At 40.9% G+C, this 22,140-nt stretch overlaps 1 protein-coding gene across 12 annotated transcripts in view; it reads left to right on the top strand.

The window, feature by feature from the left end:
* MCF2L (MCF.2 cell line derived transforming sequence like) overlaps positions 1–22,140 on the top strand; it is a 419,732-nt gene that overhangs the window by 381,124 nt on the left and 16,468 nt on the right. For 8 of the 12 annotated variants that reach the window (XM_033948040.1, XM_033948048.1, XM_033948047.1 and 5 more), the window contains 4 exons: positions 960–1,026; positions 2,349–2,470; positions 2,920–3,012; positions 14,054–14,128. In XM_033948040.1, the coding sequence (XP_033803931.1) occupies positions 960–1,026; positions 2,349–2,470; positions 2,920–3,012; positions 14,054–14,128 (357 nt within the window). The remainder of the gene's footprint in view (positions 1–959; positions 1,027–2,348; positions 2,471–2,919; positions 3,013–14,053; positions 14,129–22,140) is intronic. The other 4 variants (XM_033948041.1, XM_033948045.1, XM_033948050.1 and 1 more) reach the window with 4 other exon arrangements.

The following is a 22,140-nucleotide window of genomic DNA, read 5'->3' as shown; positions in this document are numbered from 1 at the left end:
AGCCCTATGGTTCTGTTTATTGACACTGTACCTTTGATAATTGTTACTGAATATTAGATCGTATATGTAACAAATTTGCTGAGTTGTGAATTTAAATGTATAACTTTTTCAATACTTGAAGCAAAAAATGGTAAAGGACCTCTTACATGTAACACACAACACACAGTACTAGGTTCCTTATGCAATTGGTTTTGAATGTATCGTGAGGGAAAGACCTCAGAAGCCTGCACCAAACACAGAATATTCAATTCTTGTGGTGGTTTAACTCCGCAGGACAGGTTCTCTATCATCGGTCACAAAACCCTCTGCACACCGATTACCAAATTTACTTTCTGGTATATTAATCAATTTTTCTTTATACAGCACTCGGTGTGTAAAAATGTAATGCACTTATCTGATTAAAGAATAAGGCCCGACGGGACCCGTTTCGCCAGGCTAATGGCTTCGTCGGGGAACTTTTTTGACAACTGCAAAACAACAGAAACAAGACAAGTGCTAAGCCATCAATAAGGCAGGAAAACATACATCCAATTGTCTCTACAGTTTTCTACGAAATCGTACTCACTGCATTCAGTCTTGAAAACACTTCAAAAAATGGCGCCGGAGGCGAACTAACGCCACGCATGCGTATTTAAGAACATTCAATCATGACGTAACACAAAACAAAGTCGAAAAAATTAGAAAAAAGAGTGCCAACCAATGTTCCCATTCAGACCAGTGGGTTTTAAAGCACTGAGCTGGAAAGTCCATCTGGCTTCTCTTTGTAATAATCTCGTGTGTCGATCTCCTCCCCGCTCATTTTTGGGCTCTTGATCAATGCACATGCAAGTTAACTGGTGAAATTCATGCGCGGATTCCAATAATTTTTCAATACTTTTTCAATAAACATAAAGTTTAAAAATAGAATTTACGGACTTTAACTTTTTTAATAATCTTTTCTTTCCTTTCCTTTTTTGCAGAAGCAAGTCAACATAGATCATTAGAACAGACACAAAGTTTACCATTACCAACATTGTCTAATACAAGGTGGGTACCCAGGTAGATCAACTAGAGACTAGGGTGTGCAGATTAACATGGCACAATAGGACAGATATGTACAGAGGGGAGCTGGTAGATGTGCCAGTTACAAATCCCAGTAGGGCTATCTATTAAAATAATTTTCATTTTGATTTGAATTTCAGGTTTATTTTACGTTATTTTTCGGGCTTCTTTTATTAAGCCGCGCTAGCGGGGTTAACGCGCATGACTTTTCATCACGCGCTAACCCCCGCGCTGGCCTAAAAACTACCGCCTGCTCAAAAGGAGGCGGTAGCGGCTAGCGTGGCCGGCGGTTTAGCGCGCAGTATTGCGCACATTAAACCGCTAGCGTGCCTTTGTAAAAGGAGCCCTTAGGGCTCCTTTTATTAAGCCACACGTGACTTTTCATCACGCGCTAACCCCTGCGCTGGCCTAAAAACTACCAACTGCTCAAGAGGAGGCGGTAGCGGCTAGCGCGGCCGGCGGTTTAGCGCACCTTTGTAAAAGGAGCTCTTAGTTTCACTGCACATTGAACCATACGATTTTGATTTTGATTTGAATTTCAGGTTTATTTCACGTTATTTTTCTTTTCTTTTTAGTTTCACTGCACATTTAAAATACTTGTTTTAGTGCAGCTGAATTTTTAAAAAGGTATTTTTTTTGTCATTTTCAAATGACAGTGTGTCGCTAGGTTCCAGTTTCATAAGATATATTAGAACTTTGCATTTAGTTTAGTTTTATTAGTTTAGTTTTATTAGGATTTTATATACCGCCTATCAAGGTTATCTAAGCGGTTCTACAATCAGGTACTCAAGCATTTAAGAACATAAGAATAGCCTTACTGGGTCAGACCAAAGGTTGTTCTCACCGTGGCCAATTGAGGTCACTAGTACCTGGCCAAAACACAAAGAGCAGCAACATTCCATGCTATCGATCCAGGGCAAGCAGTGGCTTGCCCCTTGTCTTTCTCAATAACAGACTATGGCTAGCGTGTGTTGGTACATCTGTTGCCTGTATTATTCTCAGAAATTGCGATCTGAAAATAAAATACTGCTTTTCTTCCTGGCATTTTAATTTGTGGGTTTTTTTAACAGCTGTTGTATTATGAGTTTGATCATTTCTCAGCTTCCAATTTAATTATGAGTTCTACAATAATTAGACTGTCAGTGGTTTTTTTTTTTTTAAATTAAAGCTTATGCAAATGCTTTACATATTAAGCAAAATAGAACAGTGTCAAATGTTGCTTAGCCTATGAGTGCCATCATTAAAGACATGTAGTAGAAGAACATTAGGAAAAATTTTGCTTCACTTATTGGTCTACTTTATTCCAGCAGTCCCTCAAGAAGCCATTCAAGGAACACCAGGAAACTGGAAGAGAGAAAAACTGATCCTAGCATAAGCACAGATGGTTATAACTCTTTAGTGTTACCAAAGTATACAGAGAAAGGCAAAGGTAGGATCTTCTTACTGATCACAAGGCACATGAATAACTGAAAAAAATGGTAAAGATACACATTGTAATGTATTCTTTATCTTTTCACATGATCTGTGATGGTAGATGTTGTTGGACTGTTGCTTCTTATGATCTTTATAATATAGAGCAGTTTATTTTGCATGTTACTTGATTTTCATATCTAGAAATGAAGACTCAGAGAGCACTCGGAAGATGTCGTGTACCTCACACTAATTACTTTGGCCTTACATACATTCAGCTACAGGAACAGTTCTGACACATTCAGTAAAATGTTCCATTGATGCATCTGTGCCTTCTATTGTGCTTCTTTCTTTTTCTTTTTTTTTAATTCCTTCAGGAGCTTTTCCTTTGGTGCTAATTAGGGTTCTTTACAACTTAATTTTCACCTGCATTTCCCCTTTTTTACTGTCTTTCTCTTTCAATTTTAGATGATTCAGTAACTACTCCTACCTCAGAATGCTCTGCACTATCAAAAAAACGCTTTACACTGCAGGGCTTTACTAACCTCAAAAATCAGAAAGGTAAAACTAAAACATCTACTCTAAATTCATTTACCATTTCCTACCATATACAGCATGCATCAATCCTTATTTACTGTTCAGTTTCTGTGAGCTTGGTAACTGAAGATAATGTAATAGAGAGAGTTTAACTTTTCAAGTGCTTGGGTTCTGGCACAAATTTTAAAATTACTTTATAATGGCTGTCTCTCTGGAACAATTACTAAACCAAATAGGAAAGCCACAGCTTTCCAATGGTAGATTTTTTTTTTGTTGTTGTCAAAAGTAATTCCATAGATTGTATTATTTCAGCTATGTCTATAGTTAACGATTTAGGGCTCTTTTTACAAAGGTGCGCTAGTGTTTTTTTACGCACGCACCGGATTAGCACATGCTATAGTGCGCGCTAGCCGAAAATCTACCGCCTGCTCAAAAGGAGGTGGTAGCGGCTAGAGCGCGCGGCAATTTTGCATGCGTTAAGGCTCTAGCGCGGCTTTGTAAAAGGAGCCTTTAAATGTGGAAAATGCTGTTTCTCTGGAACAGGATTACTCCTTTGCTCGGCTTTTCAGATAATTACTTAGTTTCGGATTGCTAGGATGAATTTAGAAGATGCTGTTAACTGTTCTTGCAGCATTATTTGGCCCTCGCAAAAGAAAATGCCTTTCTATGCATCTGCATACTTCTACCTATAATAGCACTATGTAACACAATTTTTATTCCTGGGCAGTAAGTGTATTTTCCTAATTGTGCATTCCTCATTCTACCATCTTAGAATGCTGATGAGATTAAAAAAAGCCCTTTCAGCTTTTGATTTTAGATTAGTGGGGCTAGATTCACTAAGCCCACCGATCGTGTCCCGACCACTTTGCGACCCCCGACCCGATTCACTAACCTTCCTCCCAATCCAATCTGTGCATATAAATGAGGGGAAATGGCATGCAACTGTAGGAAGGCAACGATTCACTAAACAATTTCAGGAACACCGACTGGGCTGGCCGATCAAAAAAGAAGCGACTTCTGAGGACCAGGCACTCACGTCCCTGCCGACTCTCCTGCCCCCCTCTCCTACATGGTCCCCTGAAAATAGTGGAGCAAAAAGAGAAAAAATGGGAAGGAAAGCAACTCCTATATCTATATCTGAATCGAATCAGCTGAGGCACATCACCTGCTCTCTGCCACCCCGACTCTCCTGCTCTTTGCTGCCCCAACTCTACTGCTGTCTGCCGCCCCGACTCTCCTGCTCTCTGCCGCCGTTTCCTGCAGTGCGAGCCCGTGGTTTTAACCCATGGGTTTAAAACGGGGCTGCACTATGGCGTGTTCTGTTCTGTTCCAGAACACGCCGCAGTGCAGCCCCACTTTAAACACGGGTTAAAACCACGGCAGTGCAGCCCCGCTTTAAACCCGCGGGTTAAAATCGCGGACTCGCAAGTGTAGGCAAGAGCCATGCGTTAATGTATGGTCCAGGCACCACAGGTCCCAGCTTCCAAAAGTAAAAAAAAAAAAAAAAGACAAAAAAGCACGGAGAGCAAGCGCAAGTGCAGACCATCTACAGGCAAAGAAGATGGTCTGCGCATGCGTCAGGATTGCTCTGCAGCAATCCATGTGGTCGGTTTGGGGGCGTGCCTCCAATCGGCATAATTTGCATGAGGACACATTGTGAATCAGTTGCCCGGGAAGACTTGGCCACTGATCGCCCCAAAAAAGGAGGTTAGTGAATCTAGGCTGTGGTTCAAGCACTAATACTTAACATAACATAAATATACCACAAAAGCCTTTCGGTTCTATGTGGTTTACAAAAGAGATGGGCTGACCATTGTGAGTGAGCTACAATAGATAGAATATTGGCGTCAACAAGTTAACAATAATTTCACATCAGTATGCTGCTTTGAAGGGATTACAAGAATTTTGAGAACAGATGGGTTTTTAATAGCTTTCTAAAATGCATATATGATGTTGATATTCTAACCATTTGGCCCAGTTCAGGATCCCTGGAAGCGGCTTGGTATAATAAGAGTCGGTTAATGAATATTTTCTGAGTACAGCCTTTGACTGAAGGGTAGGTAAAAAATGATCGGGAACTTGTGGAGTGGCTTGGCGACGAGAACAAGAATTGAGCAGTTAGGTAGTTAGTCAATATGCCGTGTAGGGCTTTGTAGACAAGTCATCCATATTTGAAGAGAAATGTTCCCTCGACAGGAAGCCAATGTAGTTTTTGGTAGAATGGATATGTGGTCATAGATTAGACCTTTGTAATATGCTATATTTAGGAATCGGAAAAAATGAAACTGAAAGTGCTTCATAATTCGGCAACACAAATTATTTTGGAAGGTAGACAGTTTGATCACATTTTACCAAATTGTACCAATTTCATTGGTTGCTAGTGGCTTTTCGGGTACGATTCAAAATTCTTGTATTGCTTTTCCAATGCCTATTTTATGTTGGCGCCTACCTGTCTTCAGTCCACAATTCAGCTGTATGAGCCAGTCCGAGAACTAAGATCTGCAGTAACTCAGCAAGCAGTAGTACCAGATCTTTGTAAGGTTCACTATGCTAATACTATCTCCTGTGCCTTTTCCATAGCAGACCCATGCAGGTCTGCAAGGGTATGTTCGCTTTTGCACCTCGCTACAACAATTAAAAAAAAAATTAAACTTATTATTTGAAGTTACATTTTCATGTATGTGAGAATTGTTATTGTCATTTATTTGCTGGGATTATGACAGTCTCCTCTTAATGTAGTCGTAAGGGTTGGTAGGGATATGGGGAATTTGTTGATTTTTATTGTGAATGTTTCATTGTAAGCTGTTTTGGCTTTAAGCGGCATATAAGTACTGTAAATAAATAAATGCTCATGCCTAAAAAAGTATAGAAAATGTTGGTTATTCCATAAAACTTTGCTTTTATGACCAGGATAGTCAAATTTTGCAATTTACCTATTTAAAAAAATGAAAACACTAAATTTTCATCTTTCCATTTTTACAAAGTCATAAAAAGTAACATATGAATCACAATTAACATGTATTTATATTGAAGTTATACAAAGATGACCAAAGAAGATTTAGAAGCAAGTAGTTTTTAAGTTGCAATAATATTGTAAGTCACTTTCATGAATCAGCCCCCAGATATAGTCTCCCATCATGTTCTAATTATATTGTCCTTAGTAGCGGCATTCGAAGTTCAGTATATCTGAGTGGAAGTGCTTACCTTGCTCCTTTGAATATGCTCCCATGTTTTCATAAGAACATAAGAATTGCCGCTGCTGGGTCAGACCAGTGGTCCATCGCGCCCAGCAGTCCGCTTCCGTGGCAGCTCCCAGGTCAAAGACCAAAGCCCTAACTAAGATTAACCTTTCCTGCGTTCAACTTTGTCTTGAAACCCTGGTTTTTCCCTATAACAACCTCCAGAAGAGCGTTCCAGTTTTCCACCACTCTCTGTGTGAAGAAGAACTTCCTTACATTTGTATGGAATCTATTCCCTTTTAACTTTAGAGAGTGGCCTCTCATTCTTTCTACCTTGGAGAGGGTGAATAACCTTTCTTTATCTACTAAGATTATTCTCTTCAGTATCTTGAATGTTTCAATCATGTCCCCTCTCAGACTCCTCTTTTCGAGGGAGAAGAGGCCCAGTTTCTCTAATCTCTCGCTGTACAGCAACTCCTCCAGCCCCTTAACCATTTTAGTCGCTCTTCTCTAGATCCTTTCGATTAGTAGTGTGTTCTTCTTTATGTACAGTGGCCAGTGCTGGACACAGTATTCCAGGTGAGGGCGTGCCATGGACCGGTACAGAGGCATGATAACCTTCTCCGATCTGTTTGTGATCCCCTTCTTAATCATTCCTAGCATTCTGATCACCCTCTTCGCCACCGCCGCCATGCATTGCGCGGATGGCTTCATCGACTTGTTGAACAGTACTCCCAAGTCTCTTTCCTGGGGGGGGTCTCTCCAAGTACTGCCTCTGACATCCTGTATTCGTGTATAAGATTTTTATTACCAACTTTAATGGCAAAAAATGTAAAGTGATGCATCATGGAAGCGGCAATCCTTGCAGGACTTACACCTTGAACGGTGAAACCTTAACAAAAACTACTGTAGAAAGGGACTTAGGAGTACTCATCCGGGATGATATGAAAGCTGCTGGTCAAGTGGAGAAAGCTTCAGCAAAAGCAAGACAAATGCTAGGTTGCATCAGAAGGAGCTTTCTCAGCCGAAAGCCTGAAGTCATACTGCCATTGTACAGATCCATGGTGAGATCCCACCTGGAGTACTGTGTCCAGTTCTGGAGGCCGCATTATCGAAAAGATGTGAGGAGACTGGAATCGATCCAGAGAATGGCCACTAGGATGGTCTCGGGACTCAGGGATCTCCCTTATGAGGAACGTCTGACCAGACTACACCTATATTCTCTTGAGAAGTGCAGATAAAGAGGGGACATGATTGAAACATTTAAATACATCACGGGCCGCATCGAGGTGGAGGAAGACATCTTTTTTCTTAGGGGTCCCACGGCAACAAGAGGACATCCGCTAAAACTTAAAGGGGGAAGATTTCATGGAGACACCAGGAAGTACTTCTTCACCGAAAGGGTGATTGATCGATGGAATGGCCTTCCACGACAAGTGGTAGAGGCCAGCGGCGTGCTCGACTTTAAAAGACGTTGGGACAGACAAGTGGGGTCGCTACAGAGTCATGCTTAAAGGACGGACTCATGGAATGGAGGCTCTAGAGAGGGCATTTTAGCTGAGGGAGGGTTCTGGAGTGGGCAGACTTGCTGGGCCGCCGGCCCTTTTCTGCCATCATATTCTATGTTTCTATGTTTCTAACATGCATCACATTACACTTATCCACGTTTCGGCCCATTTCTCGAGCGTGTTTATGTCACGTTGCAGGTCTTCACAATCCTTCTGCGTCTTCACTACTCTGAATAGCTTCGTATCATCTGCAAATTTAATCACCTCACTCGTCGTACCAATTTCCAGGTCATTTATAGATATGTTGAAGAGCACGGGTCCAGCATCGAACCCTGCGGCACTCCGCTCGTGACGCTTTTCCAATCTGAGTATTGTCCATTTACCCCCACTCTCTGTTTCCTATCTGCCAACCAGTTTTTTATCCACATGAGTATGTCACCCTCAATTCCATGGCTCGCAATTTTTCGTAGTAGTCGTTCATGTGGGACCTTGTCGAATGCCTTCTGAAAATCCAGATATACAATGTCGACCAGCTTGCCCTTGTCTATCTGCCTGCTTACTCCCTCGAAGAAGTGCAACAAGTTTGTCAAACAAGATCTCCTCTTGCTGAAGCCGTGCTGGCTGGTCCTCATCAGATTGTGTCCGTCAAGGTGATAAATGATGTGGTCCTTTAACAGCGCCTCTACCATCTTTCCCGGTACCGAGGTCAGACTCACCGGTCTGTAGTTTTCTGGATCTCCTCTCGAACCTTTCTTGAAGATCGGCGTAATATTCACCACTTTCCAGTCTTCCAGAATCCTTCCCGATTTGATCGACAGATTGGCTTATCAGTTGAAGCAGTTCATCTATAGTCTCTTTCAGTTCCTTGATTACCCTCGGATTGATGCCATCCGGTCCCGGGGATTTATCATTTTTAAGCCTATCAATTTGCCTGCATACCTCTTCTAGACTGACAGTAAACCCTGTCAGTTTCCCGTCTTAGTTTCCCGCATATATCCTGTCAGCTTCCGGTATGTTGTGTATATCCTCTTCGGTAAATAGAGATGCAAAAAAATGTGTTCAATTTGTCGGCAATGGCTTTGTCCTCCTTTAGCACTCCCTTTATTCCATGGTCATCCAATGGCCCCCACCGCTTCCTTTGCGGGTCGTTTCCCCTTAATATATCAAAAGAACAGCTTGAAGTTTTTTGCCTCTTTGGCTATTTTTTCCTCATAGTCTCTTTTGGCCCCTCTTACTGCCTTATGGCACCTTCTTTGATGTTGTTTGTGCTTTTTCCAGTTTTCATTCGTTTTTTTACCTTTTCCATTCCTTAAACAAAGTCTTCTTGTTTGATTGCTTCCTTCACCGCTACAGTGAGACAGCCGGTTCCTTGTTCTTTTTCCTTTTGGATCCCTTGTTGATACGCGGTTTATATAGATTTTGCACCTCGGTGACCGTGTCCTTAAAAAGGAACCATGCTTGCTCTAGTGTTTTTAAAGTGCTTATCCTCTTCTTAATCTTCATCCCCACCATGAGTCTCATCCCTTCGTAATCTCCGTCGTTCTGGATCGATGTTTCACCCCTGTGTCCAGGTCGAAGTGGATCATATTGTGATCACTGGTTCCCAGCGTCCCCTCTACTTCTACATCTTGCACCGGTCCTCATAGTCCATTTAGTATTAAGTCCAGAATTGCATTTCCTCTCATATTTTCCTTGACAAGTTGTTCCAGGAAGCAATCACCCACAGCATCCAGGAACTTGGTCTCCCTACCGCAACCGGAGGTGCCTAGGTTCCATTCTATCCCCGGATAATTGAAGTCACCCATGATAACTGTGTTGCCTCCCTTGCAGTTGTGTTTAATCTCTTCCGTCATCTCTCCATCAATTTCTTCGGACTGCCCTGGGGGTCGGTAGTAGATGCCGATCTTTGTTTCCGTTCCATTTGTTCCCGGAATTTTTACCCATAGAGACTCTAACTTATTCTTTGTTTCTGGTGTGTTCTGTCCAGTAGACTCAATTCCCTCTTTGATGTATAGGGCAATGCCCCCACCTTTTTGACCCACTCTGTCTCTGCGATATAGCTTGTATCCCGGCAGCACAGTGTCACAGACGTTTTCCTCATTCCACCATGTTTCTGTGATGCCGATGATGTCAAGGTTATCTTTTTGTGTCATACCTTATAATTCACTCATCTTATTCCTTAGGCTCCTTGCGTTCATGTACATACACTTGAGTTTGTAGCCTGTTACTTTCTTGCATTTCCTTCCCTCTTGTATCCCTTTCAATCTGTCGGGATTTCTGTCTTGCCTATGATCCGGTAAGTCTTCCCCGCTATCTTCCTACACGGTATCCTCTGGGTATACCGGTTCTCTGTCGACTGTCGGCTTTCCCTTCTTCCTAGTTTTAAAACTTCTCAATTTCTCTCTTGAATGTCTCAAGGTGAGCATCAATACCTTGGACTTTGAAAGATATCCTACAGCCCATTTTACTGTAATTCAGATTCTCAACCAACTCCACATAGGTTTTGGCTTTGTGATTGCCCAGGAAGCCTTGAGCCACTGCAACAAAGCTGTTCCAATTCACTTTCTCCTTCCTAGTTAGCGTCTTTGGAAATTCCATGCACTCCAGGATCTTCTTTATCTGTGGTCCAGTGAAGATCAGTGAAGACCTTTGCTTCAGACAGATTTGGGAAGATGCCTTGAAAGTACTTGAAGGCTGCCAACTCCTTATCGAGAGCTAGAACATAAGAACATAAGAAGTTGCCTCCGCTGAGGCAGACCAGAGGTCCATCTCACCCAGCGGTCCGCTCCCGCGGCGGCCCATCAGGCCTATTGCCTGAGCAGTGGTCCCTGACTATCCCTATCTGACAAATTGTTTCATTAGGCCCAATTTGATATGCAGTGGTGGCATCATCACCTTCCAGGAGTCCACCAGTGGTTCCCATTTAATGCTGTTTCTCCCCATAGAGAACTCAGTCTGCTGTGGCCAGTCCTGCCTTTGGTAGTGTGCCTTTGTTTCCCTGCTGTGACAAAAGAAGAGATAGCAGGGAAACTTGGTAAAACCACCTTGGAGACCCATTAAAAATGCCAACATTTTGAAGTCTTCGATGATCTCCCAGCCATACTCATCATACTTCAAGGTGCCTAGTAAGGTTTTGATGCTGTTGTAATCGTATTTGAGGTGCACTGAGTGAGCCAGAGGAAGACAAGGGTAATTATTCATGTTGTAGAGGAGCATGGCTTTGATGCTCCTGGATGAACTGTCAATGAAAAGATAGCACTCTTTCGGGTTACAGGCAATTTGAGTTGCTTCAAACAGAGTGGTCACAATGTAGCAGAAGCAGAGCCCATCTTGATTGGTGAAGAAGGTGAAAAAAGCTTGGTGATGCTTTCTCTGATCTGTGACTTGTATACTTTCATCCTTCAAGTTCCATTGCTTGAGCTAAAGGAACCCTAAGTTTGCTCAACTTGGAATTAATCTGGAATGTTCTGCATAAAAGGTAAATTTTAAAATATCAGTGTCCTGGTCACAAATGCAAAGATTGAGGGGAATGATAGCCATTTTCTGTACTTTTATGGCACAGGCAATTAAAAAAGAACACTTATTACCCAGGAAGAAAAAATAAATAAAATTGTGTTACACAGTGTAATATCCTCACGGTGGCCAATCCAGGTCACTAGTACCTGGCAATAACCCAAAGAGAAGTAACAGTCCATGCTGTCGATCCAGGACAAGCAGTATTTCAAGCAATCACTCTGCATTTGGGTAGCATCTCTAAAAATGTTTTCAATAATATAGCTCTCAAATATGCTGCATAGCATGTCACTTCATCACACTTATTCTATTGTATTTTGAAAATGGTGCCTGGGTTTAATTCTCAAATTTCCAATCAGATGAATTAAGTCAGTGATCCTTGTATGGGTTTTTGGGTGATGGCTGCAGAGCTAAAGTAAAGAGGGTGCTATCTGAAGATTAACGACTCTGGTTTAAGCTATGCAATGTTTAATTTTTTGAGTGTTTTGAAGTCGTATATTGATTTGATGCAAACTGATTGGGCATACACAATTGAAGACACATTCTCAAGATATATTCAGTAAGTTCTTTTTAATAAATATATTTTCACTATCCCCTAATATGATGGTCCCAAATTTTTTTAAAAGAATTTACTGAATGGTATTAGGGTATATTTGATGCACCTTTATAAAAGAGACACAGCATACCCATCTATATGCTTTCAATGCCTCTGCACATCTGTTATAAAATTACGCACTTGGTTTGCACGCTAGGGGCCACCTTTGTGATATAGCTCCCACCACTTCACCTCAGAGAAGGTTTTGAATGCCTTATGATCAGCATCCCTATCTTTGACCAATCCAGAGTCCTGAAGTCTGTCCTAAGAATCAGACCCAGGTTCTCTGTATAGCAGCAGGAAGCATTTGCTACTTAACTACGAGTCTCCTTGTCCCTCCTATACTGCTTAAAGATCTGTGCCAGAGCTCAATAGGTCACTGCCACTCCATTTGACAAATCAGTTCACCTGTGTCCTGATGCTCTAGCTGTGTTGCCACTCACAACGCTGTTGATAAGAGAACTATATGGGTCAATATTCATATGCCACAGTCAGCATTTGTTTTAAATGCCAGCCATGGCTTTTAAATTGCTACCTATATTCAGCACTGTCATCCACATAGTTGGCATAAAAGAGCCTACTTTTTACCCACATATGCACCCACTGTTTTATGAGATTATTTTAAATGATAAAATAATCATCTCCACACAGCCTTTGCATCTACATTGTGTTTATCTCTAGGTAATTTTATCAGAACCTACATGAGCATATATTCCAGTGCCTTATAAAATTATCCCCATAAAGGACTAGTCTATAAAGTAGGTGCTCACATTTGCATGCACATTTATATGCATACAGATTAAGAATAATATATACGTATATAAATGCCAATATTCTGCCTAAGTGCTCCATATTTTGCAAATACCCACTTACATTTACATAGCACATATTTGCAAGGTGGCATACACAGGAGAGGAGCATGGACAAGAACATAGGTGGGGTTTCCAATAATGTGTTACGCATGTCCCTGCTGAACTTAGGCACTTATACTTAACACCAGTATTCTACAGGGTGCCCACAAAAACACACCTTGATTTTAAATGGTTACAAAACTAAAATTTATTGGAATATTCTTTCACCTTTGAGGCTACAGTTTTATCAACTCATATATGGTATCTTACATACACTCGATGTGCACCTCACCTGTTACTCGGCAAGCATCGATGCAATAATCAAGCTAGGACCAGACTCTCTGAAGCATATCCGGCATGATCACATTTATAGCTTCAGTGATGCATTCCTGTAGATCATCCATGGTTGTGGGTAGTAGAGGTATGTACACTCTGTCCTTCATGTACCCCCAAAGGAAAAAGGTCACAAACAGTAATGTCCAGTGATCTCGGGGGCCACTTGAGGAACACCTGGTCATTTTGTTGCGTTGCATTTTCTGAAGGTTGTAAATTCTGCACCAATTGCAGTTTATAAGGGTGAAAGTGCAAGCGATTGTGTAAGATCTTCCTAACCGTGCTTTTTGGGACTTGTATTTGCTGTCATCTTATTTATAAACATATTCCAATAAGTTTTGATTTTGTAACTATTTAAAATCAAGAAGGGTTTTTGTGGGCACCCTGTATAATGGAATCTAATTACTTTGCTTCTGTTATATGAGGCTTCGACCATGTGGTCTTGGAGCACCTAGATGGAGATGCCCAGTTATAGAATTGCTCATAATGCCCAGTTATAGAATTGCTCATAATGTTCTGTTGGAAAAACAATTGCTATGGAGGACCTTGAGTACACACACCAGAACACTTACTACTATTATTCCAAAATATATCTGTAACAGATTTTGCCCTAAGGAGGAATATTTTACGAGAGCTGATATTTGGAGAAAATTCTAAATGCATTTGATATTGTCATTTTATAAATTTAGGCGATGACAAATGTACAGAATAGCAATGTAAAGATAAGAAACATAGAATATAATTCTGTAGCCACTTGTTTACAAAGGACTTGATCCATGGACTTACATTCTTATCATGGCTTAATACTTTGTGTAGAATTGAACTTTCTAAATTAAAGTATAAGTATGAAGTGTAATAACTATAAATTTTTATCTGACATATTTCTCATACTGATAATTATCATGGTGAAAAGCAAAATCTAATTGTGAAGTAATAACTGGCTTGGTTTCAAAACCATGAGTAATTGCTCACTTATCAGGAACTGATTTATCACTCCAGTAGGAACTCAAAGGTACTGTACTATCCCACTGTATGTTCTTCATCAGTTCTTCTCTTCTATGATTTTGCCTATTCATCCTCTTTCAGCTTCTCCTACAAGTCCTGACAAAAAACCTAAGCGCCATGAAGTAAAGAGTGACCCAACTCCTTTTGGTTTAAGAGGTAGAGTCTTACAAACTTTTATATTCAAGTGCTGAACCATGACTGTCGCCTTTGGAAATAGGTCGGCAGGTATTGTTTACAGAGCCATTATGCTTATATTGAGCAAAGATCCCAGCAGCGAGCAAATCAAATTTCAGGAGACAAGACATGTGTCTGCTTAATGACTATCGTGTGACCTGAATAAAGCTTTTTCTTGTGCTATGGATGACCAAAGTGACAGAGCAAACTTTGCTATTGGTTGCTACACACTGGAAAAGAGAAAAGGGTTCCTGCTAATCAAAAGGCAGAGACATTTCATTCACTCACTTTTTTCAAAAGACAGTATTGAAAAACTGGCATATTATAAAATATACCACCTTGCAATGGATAGAACATTGCATGAATCAAATTTCTATAGGGCAATACCAATTGCAAAACTTTTCCAGGTAGCAAAACTTCAATATGATGTCAAAACTGAAAGAAGTACTCTCTCTTGTTTTAAATTAGCATACCTCCCTCCCCCCAGCTTTCCCGATAATGGGGAGTAGAGAATGAGTACCCATGGTTAACCGTGGGATGCGGATAGAGCCTGCGGGGACAGGATGGGGCAGAAACCGAGCCCACAAGGACAGGGACAAACTTTGTCCCAGTGTCATTTTCTAAAAACTTGAGACTGAGTAGTATCGATATGTAAAAACACATCTTAGACAATTGGCAACCAACTTTAACGATTAAGAAAAACTGCAGAAGTTGCTTTTGGATTTAAATGAACTACTGTTTAAATGACATAATTTGTGTCTTGTCTGCCTTTGAAGTGACAAGAGTTTTTTCTGCTGATCAGACTCCTACCATCTGCAACATCCCTCCATCATGTGCCCAGCTGCTCAGGCTTCTTACTGTTAACTGCAACAGATTCATCCATCATTGCTGGCATCGAGGAACATTTCTGACATTTATTTTCCTGTTCATCATCTACTATACAGTTTAGGGTCTTTTCTACATCCTTGTCTGAAAGATAATCCAATTATCTTCCCAGATTATGTAAAAACATAGGCAAGTGAATCTTTGGGAAGGTTGTACCAAAACCAGATTGAAATGGAAGGCTCTATTTGTGATTGATAAACAGTTGGACAGAATATTGTCCCTTTTTATACTTTAATATAAAGATTTAAAAATAAAATCACAAGTGTTTGAGGCTTGTGCAAATGAGGACAAAGTCCACGGGGATGGGGACAGGGTGGAGATTGAGATGAAACCTGTGGGGACGGGGTGGAGAAGGGGACAGAGCCTACGGGAATGGGGACGATCTTTGTCCCTGTGTTATTTGCGAATGGAGAGCAGTTTGGAAGCTACGTAAAACAATAATATACATAACCTAGGAGTTTAGAATTCTACTACAGGTCAGGTGTGTCAATGAGTTCCAAAAAGGATTTCAAATGTGCTGGAAGATTCTCCTTTTAACGGATTGTAGATCATTGATGGTCAATTTTTCCATAGATACAAATGATCTCCATTGTAGGAGAGTGGCTGACTGCCACTGAAATAGAATGCTTTTCTTCACCATTAACTCTGATTGTTTCTAAAACTTCCTTAGACCTTTAGGCAATGGGAAGCAAACCTGTCAAACAGCAGGCATGCTAGGAAACGCTTTTTATTGATGACAAATAAGTGCAACAAAAGAGCAATGAACTGTACAGGTCAAAAGTAGTAACAGGACCCGATAAGACAATAACAATGTGTGCCACCATCATATTTCAGAACAGACCAACTACTAAACCTCCCCCCCCCTTCTCGGAGAGATGATACAGACCCCCCTCCCCCCTCCTGTAATTTTCCTCTCTCCAGCTCAGCTATTTTTTTTATTTATAAGTTTTTCCAATCATTACATTACAAACATAGTGAATTAAGAAAAAGGAAGTTGTTACAATAACGCAAAAGAAAACACATCATTACAATATTTCCTTTCAAGCCCACGTCATTAAGGTGCCACACTAACACTTCAGGAAGAAAATAATAGGTAAACAATTGAGTGAAATATGAGTCCATGAATTGGGCCCAGATTCAATCAAACATAACTAGGGCAGAATTTATATTTATTCCTCTAATATCCGTTATAGGTAAACAATAATTACTTCATTTCTCTTGCCAAAAGAAATTGTTGCAACTGAGTTGGATCCCAGAACACAAATTCTGTATCAGGGCTCTGGAGACATCAGGAAAAATCCTCACAAGATCTCCACAGAACTTTGTCAATCTATTTTTAAAGTATAATTTCATTAGTAATATCTTATCCATCTTACTCATGCAAGTTATTACCAGAGTAGACCGCATCTGGATCATATCTTGACAATCCTCTAAAAATTCCGTCAAATTCAATTCAGATGATACCAGTTGGTCAACATCTTGGTGAGACTTAAGTTTTTTCTGAGGAATATAATAGTAATTATTAATTGGAAAGGTCTCAGCATTGGGTAAACCCAGTATCTCCTTAAGAAATTTTTATAACAATATTTCAGATAAAAGCAAATGAGTCACAGGGAAATTAGCCAAGCGGAGATTCCTTGCTCTATAATAATTCTTCATTATTTCTAACCTAGAGTGCATAGCTCAGCTATTTTAAGGCAAAGTCAGAACATGTGACTAAAGATGACACCTCCCCGAGAACATTTTAAACAGACATTGTTTAAATGTAGATTTGCCCCTATAATCTCTATGAAGAGAGATGTATAAATGCAATAACATTTTGTAATACAGCTCCCATAATGAAACATTGTCTGTAATCTGCAGGGTGCCTGACAGGCAGGCCTTAATGTGTCCTCTGCGTATTATGAAATGAAGTTCTGCACTCCAAATCAGAGCTGGGGATTCATAATCCAGCTCAGGCCATTTACTTTGCAAATATTTATGGTGATAAGACAAGGGAACAGGGAGCTGTGCATCTAAACAAAGAGCAAAGGTTAAAGTCTCTTGTATTTCCCCCCTTGTAATGTATTGAATTCTAAAATCTGTGCATATTTAAACTGCATATATGCAAAAGTATCTTTTGATCATGTTCCTCACAGAGCTCAGCGAAGGGTTTCAACATACCATCTTCTGTTAAAACTTGATATAAATAATGAATACCCATTGCTGGCCAGTGTTTACAGATCCTAACACTGAACACCCAGAGAAAGTCTTTGTTACCTTGCAAAGACAGCAATGGACTATTTATTTATATATGTATTATATTTATAGCCCTCTTATCACCTATGTGGGTTACAAGTAAGCATACATAAGTAAAATGAAACTGACATTTAACAACTGTCAATAGCTTATCTCCAGTCTTATTCCCATCATCATATTAAGCATTAAGCCTATACAAACAACTTCTGCCTGGATTCAGCTGTTGATACCAGGCAACTTATTCCATAAAAGTGGACCCGCAATGAACAAGGCGCTGTCAGAAGTATCAACATAGTGTATCTTTGTCAAGGAAGGCTGCATCAACTGTCTAGATTTTGTTGACCTGAAAGAGTGGAACAGATCATCAAGTCTCAAAACATGTTTAAAATAGTCAGGAGTAATATCAGTCAGAATCTTAAAAATCAACATCTATATTTTGTATTGCACTGAAATTTGTTTAGGAAGCCAATGCAGAGCCTTCATTGAAGGAGACACATGATTCGCTTTTTTTAGTCCAACAATCAGTTGTACAGCTGCATGTTGTACCCCCTGAAGAGTTTTGCAACATACTTTCAATAAGCCTAAACATAGGTCATACCTAGACCAGACCTTGTCAATACAAGACTATGAACAGCAATCTTAATCTCAGTACTTGAATGAAAATATTGATGACACTTACACACCTATCTCAAGACCTTTCACATTTAGGGGTAAATGAAGTTCTGGTGTGTGATTGCTTATAGCAAGTGCACAGAGTATGTAACTAAAATGGAAAGAACATAGTAAATGATGGCAGATAAAGACCCAAGTGGTCCATCCAGTCTGCCCAACCATACAAGCTCCATAAATTAATTTTATTTAAATGGTCCTTTTTCTTAGATATTACTGGGCCAGAACCCCAGAGCCCTGCCCAGTAGTGTGCTTAGGTTTCATCTACTGGAGTCTCTATTAAAGCTCACTCCAGCCCATCTTAACCATCCCAGCTATCAAAATCCTCCCCAGCCCATCCTCAACTGAATGTCCGTGCAAGCCTGCCCAGTGCTAGCCTTAGTTCCTTCAATGTATACCCATTATTTTCTGATTAGAGATCCTCTGTGTTCATCCCACGCTTGTATGAACTCTGTCACCATTTTCTTCTCCACCACCTCCCTCGGGAGCGCATTCCATGCATCAACTACCCTCTCTGAATTGAGGAGTATTTCTATACCAGTTGTTGATATGGCGCATGCCACGTGTCGCTGAAAAAAGCTTTAAACCTAAGAAACCTAATCCCCCCCCCCCCCCATGTCTCTGGGAGTAGCCACTTTATACAAGGGAATTCTAACTCTCTTGCCATTTCATAAATATCTATTTAGAAACTCTAGCAGTTACACAGAAACATAGAAATATGATGGCATAAAAAGGCCAAAAAGCCCATCCAGTCTGCCCATCCGCAGTAACCATTCTCTCTTCGTCTCTCAGAGATCCCACGTGCCTATCCCAAGCTTTCTTGAAATCAGACACAGTCTCTGTCTCCATCATCTCTACCAGGAGACTATTCTACGCATCTAATACCCTTTCTGTAAAAAAACATATTTCTTTAGATTAATCCTGAGCCTATCACTTCTTAACTTCATCCTATGTTACTTGTCTTTAAAGGATAATAGCAAAGGAAGTGTTTAAAAAGTATAAAGCCACTTTGGCACAGTAATATTCTACAGTGCAACCTTACCCATCCGGGTTCGGGTTTGTGGTTATCCTGAGCTACTGTATGGTGGGGCTCATCAGGAGGCAGTGCTTAGTGTTGGGGTTTGGGTGTGAGGAGGACCTCTGTTGATGGTTTGGGGGGAAGGCGCCTGGGGGATGATTAGCTGCTGCGCTGGTTGATAGGGTTAGTTGGACTTGTCAGGGTCCCTGAGGTCGCAGCTTTGTTTTTGGGTGAGGGGCCTGTAAGTTACAGGCTATGGCGGTAACCCAAGCTACAAGGTTTTGGCTCATCGGAAGATGAGCGGGTATTTGGCAGTCAGCTCAGTTGAGTGGTGATGCCGCGGGTCAAATGACCCTATAAGGGCAGGCATGGCGGTCCATGCCGACACCCCTATGTGCATCAGGGCATGAGGGGTTAAGGGGAAGGGAGCTCAAGTGAGCATGGCACAGAATAGGGGCATGGAGATCCATGCCACCCCCTTGGCTCTTGCAGATATGGCAGGGTCAGGGGAATACAATAATGAGTTTTGTAAAATTGCAATGTCTTGTAGCTTGGGGTGAAGCAATTATTCATTGCTCATTGGTAGTCCCAATAAACAAAACTGCGGCCTGATTATTAACATAAATAAAGTGTCTATGTTTTGTTTATCATTGACATTATTGCTGAGGATATAATTGCGTGAGCACAGGGAGGGGGTAAACAGGTGATGGGTTAGATGGAGTGTGAGGGGACAACTTGTCCATTCCAGATCCATATGTTATATTCTATAGTGCAACGTTACCCACCCGTGAGAGAGGGAATACTTGCCAAATCTGCAATTTAGCCTTAGTCTTAGCTAAAAGTGGGTGAATATTATTGGCATATAACATATTTTAGAGAGTCTGCAGCCCGGTATAGCAGGAGGGCGCCATCCCAGTGATCCTTAATTTCTATTTGTATCGGTAACACCATAGATTTAAGGGGATTAAATTGAAACCCAGAAAAGGAATTTAAAGTCCTCTATGAAGCTAAGAGCTTTCTCTAGCAATTTTTGTGGGGACTTTAACATTAATAGTATGTCATCTGCAAATACCAAAATTTTGATTGTTGACTGACCAGCTGAGATTCCTGCCACTTGATCTTCCACAAAGGATCGAGATACATAGGAGAAACGTAGAGGCGAGAGAGGGCACCCATGTTGAATTCCTCTGCTTATGGAAAAGGTTTCAGTTTTAGAGCCGTTTGCCAAAAGGGAGGCTCTGGGCTCTTTATACAGGGTATTTATAGCCCTCGGAAACCAACTCCCAATATCAGCAACAGTGTTTGAAATAGTACCAATCTTCCCTATCAAACATTTTTGCGGTGTCCAGCCCTATCATTATAGCTGGAATGTAATGAACCTTGGTATTGGATATAGCTAAGAGAACCTTATATAATTAATTACAGACTGGCACCGTTTAACAATTTCCACCTGCTCATCACTTATAAGAGTTGATAAATGAACAGAAAGGTGATTTATCAAAATCCTTAACAATATTGTAATATCAATTTTATTCATGGATATTAATCTGCATTACTCTGGCTGTCATAGTGACTTTCCTGGCATGGGTATCAAAAAGATTAAAGTGTCCTTAGAACCTGCTGGGAATGAACCCCTATCCATTGCCTCTATGTAGTAGGACTCTAATACTCTGCAAAATTACATCTGTAAAAACTTGTAAAATTCCAGTGTGAAACCTTCGGGTCCTAGTGGTCTTAATCTTTAGATTTCCCTCACTGTAAGAGGAGCGTTTGAGGCAAAGACTTCTGGTGACAATTGAGGCAGTCCTGATGCCTTCAGATAATCCTATATAATAGAACAGCATTCAGAAACTACTGCTCTGTATATTTGAGTGAAGCTGTCTATGTGAGCAATATTGGTTGTTTGTTAAGAGGGCTCATCTCGAGAATTAAGGATGGTTGAAGTATATCTCAAGCCCCTTGCAGCTTTAGTCAGTTGCACTTGATTTATTACCAAACTTCTGGTGTTGGTATTTCCTAAACAAGAGCATTTTCATGTTGCATTCATGGATAAGAGAATTTAGGGTAGATTGTTTGGCAATTGCTTGGTAGGGGTCCTTATATAAGCCTTCTTTACAGTCCTATATTTTTCATTTTCCTTTTGAAAATAAATAAAGCAACTATAGTCCCTTGTCAGCTCTCCAGATCTGTCCAGATGCTGATGCTTGGGTTATACTCGCCTACCAGCAGATGGAGACTGAGAACACTTAACTTTCAAACTGTATAATAGCTCTGAGCAATTCTTGCCTGGCCAGTATGTTCTCAGTCTCAGCAGATGGTGGATGAGCAGCCTGTGTAGTCTGCAACGGTCTGGTAGGCCTCTAGGTTGGGGTGTAGATTCTGTGGAGACTAGTGGACTGGCAGATATCTTTTGATCTGTTTTTTTAAATTTTCTTTAAAAAAACAAACACCTGTTTCCTTGCTGTTCTCTGCAGAAAAAAAAGCTATTGTAGTGCCTATTTAGGGGTTGTTGGCCTAAGGGGGCCACTCTTACCCCTGGGGTGTTACACTGAAGTGGTCGGGTCCCTCCCCCTGAATGCCCTGTTTGCCAGAAGGACTTTTTGCATCAGCCCTAAAATGCTGGGTGCCTTCAGTGCTCTATCTGCAACTTGCAGCAGCTTCTCAGAGCAAATTAAAAGAAAAAAAAAGAAAAAAACTGCTGGGTGAATATCTTTTCTTACTGTGCTGGGTCATTAGTGTTATCAGTCCTCTGTTCCCTTCTTTGGCTTGGGGCAGAGTTGGAGCAAGGGGCTGGGAGGACCCCTTAAGAGTGGTTTTGGTAGCACTAAAAGATTTATTTGTTCAGTTTTCTATACCGTTCTCCCCAAGGAGCTCAGGACGGTTTAAATGAATTTATTAAGGTACTGAAGCATTTTCCCTGCTGTCCCGGTAGGCTCATAATCTATCTAATGTACCTGGGGCAATGGGGGATTAAGTGACTTGCCCAAGGTCACAAGGAACAGCGTGGGTTTGAACCCACAACCTCAGAGTGCTGAGGCTGTAGCTTTTAACCACTGCGCCACACACTCACCACTAAGTTTCCAACAGCTGCATAGATGTCAGGCTTTTGGGCGCAAGGTTGTGGAGGCTCCCAGGGCTATCTGCAAGCTTTGTGGGAAGCATAAGCAAGATAACAATTTTGCAC

This window comes from Geotrypetes seraphini, chromosome 6, assembly GCF_902459505.1.
Source record: "Geotrypetes seraphini chromosome 6, aGeoSer1.1, whole genome shotgun sequence".
Classification (NCBI taxonomy): Eukaryota; Metazoa; Chordata; class Amphibia; order Gymnophiona; family Dermophiidae; genus Geotrypetes; species Geotrypetes seraphini.
This window is presented reverse-complemented; position numbering and strand designations above follow the sequence as displayed.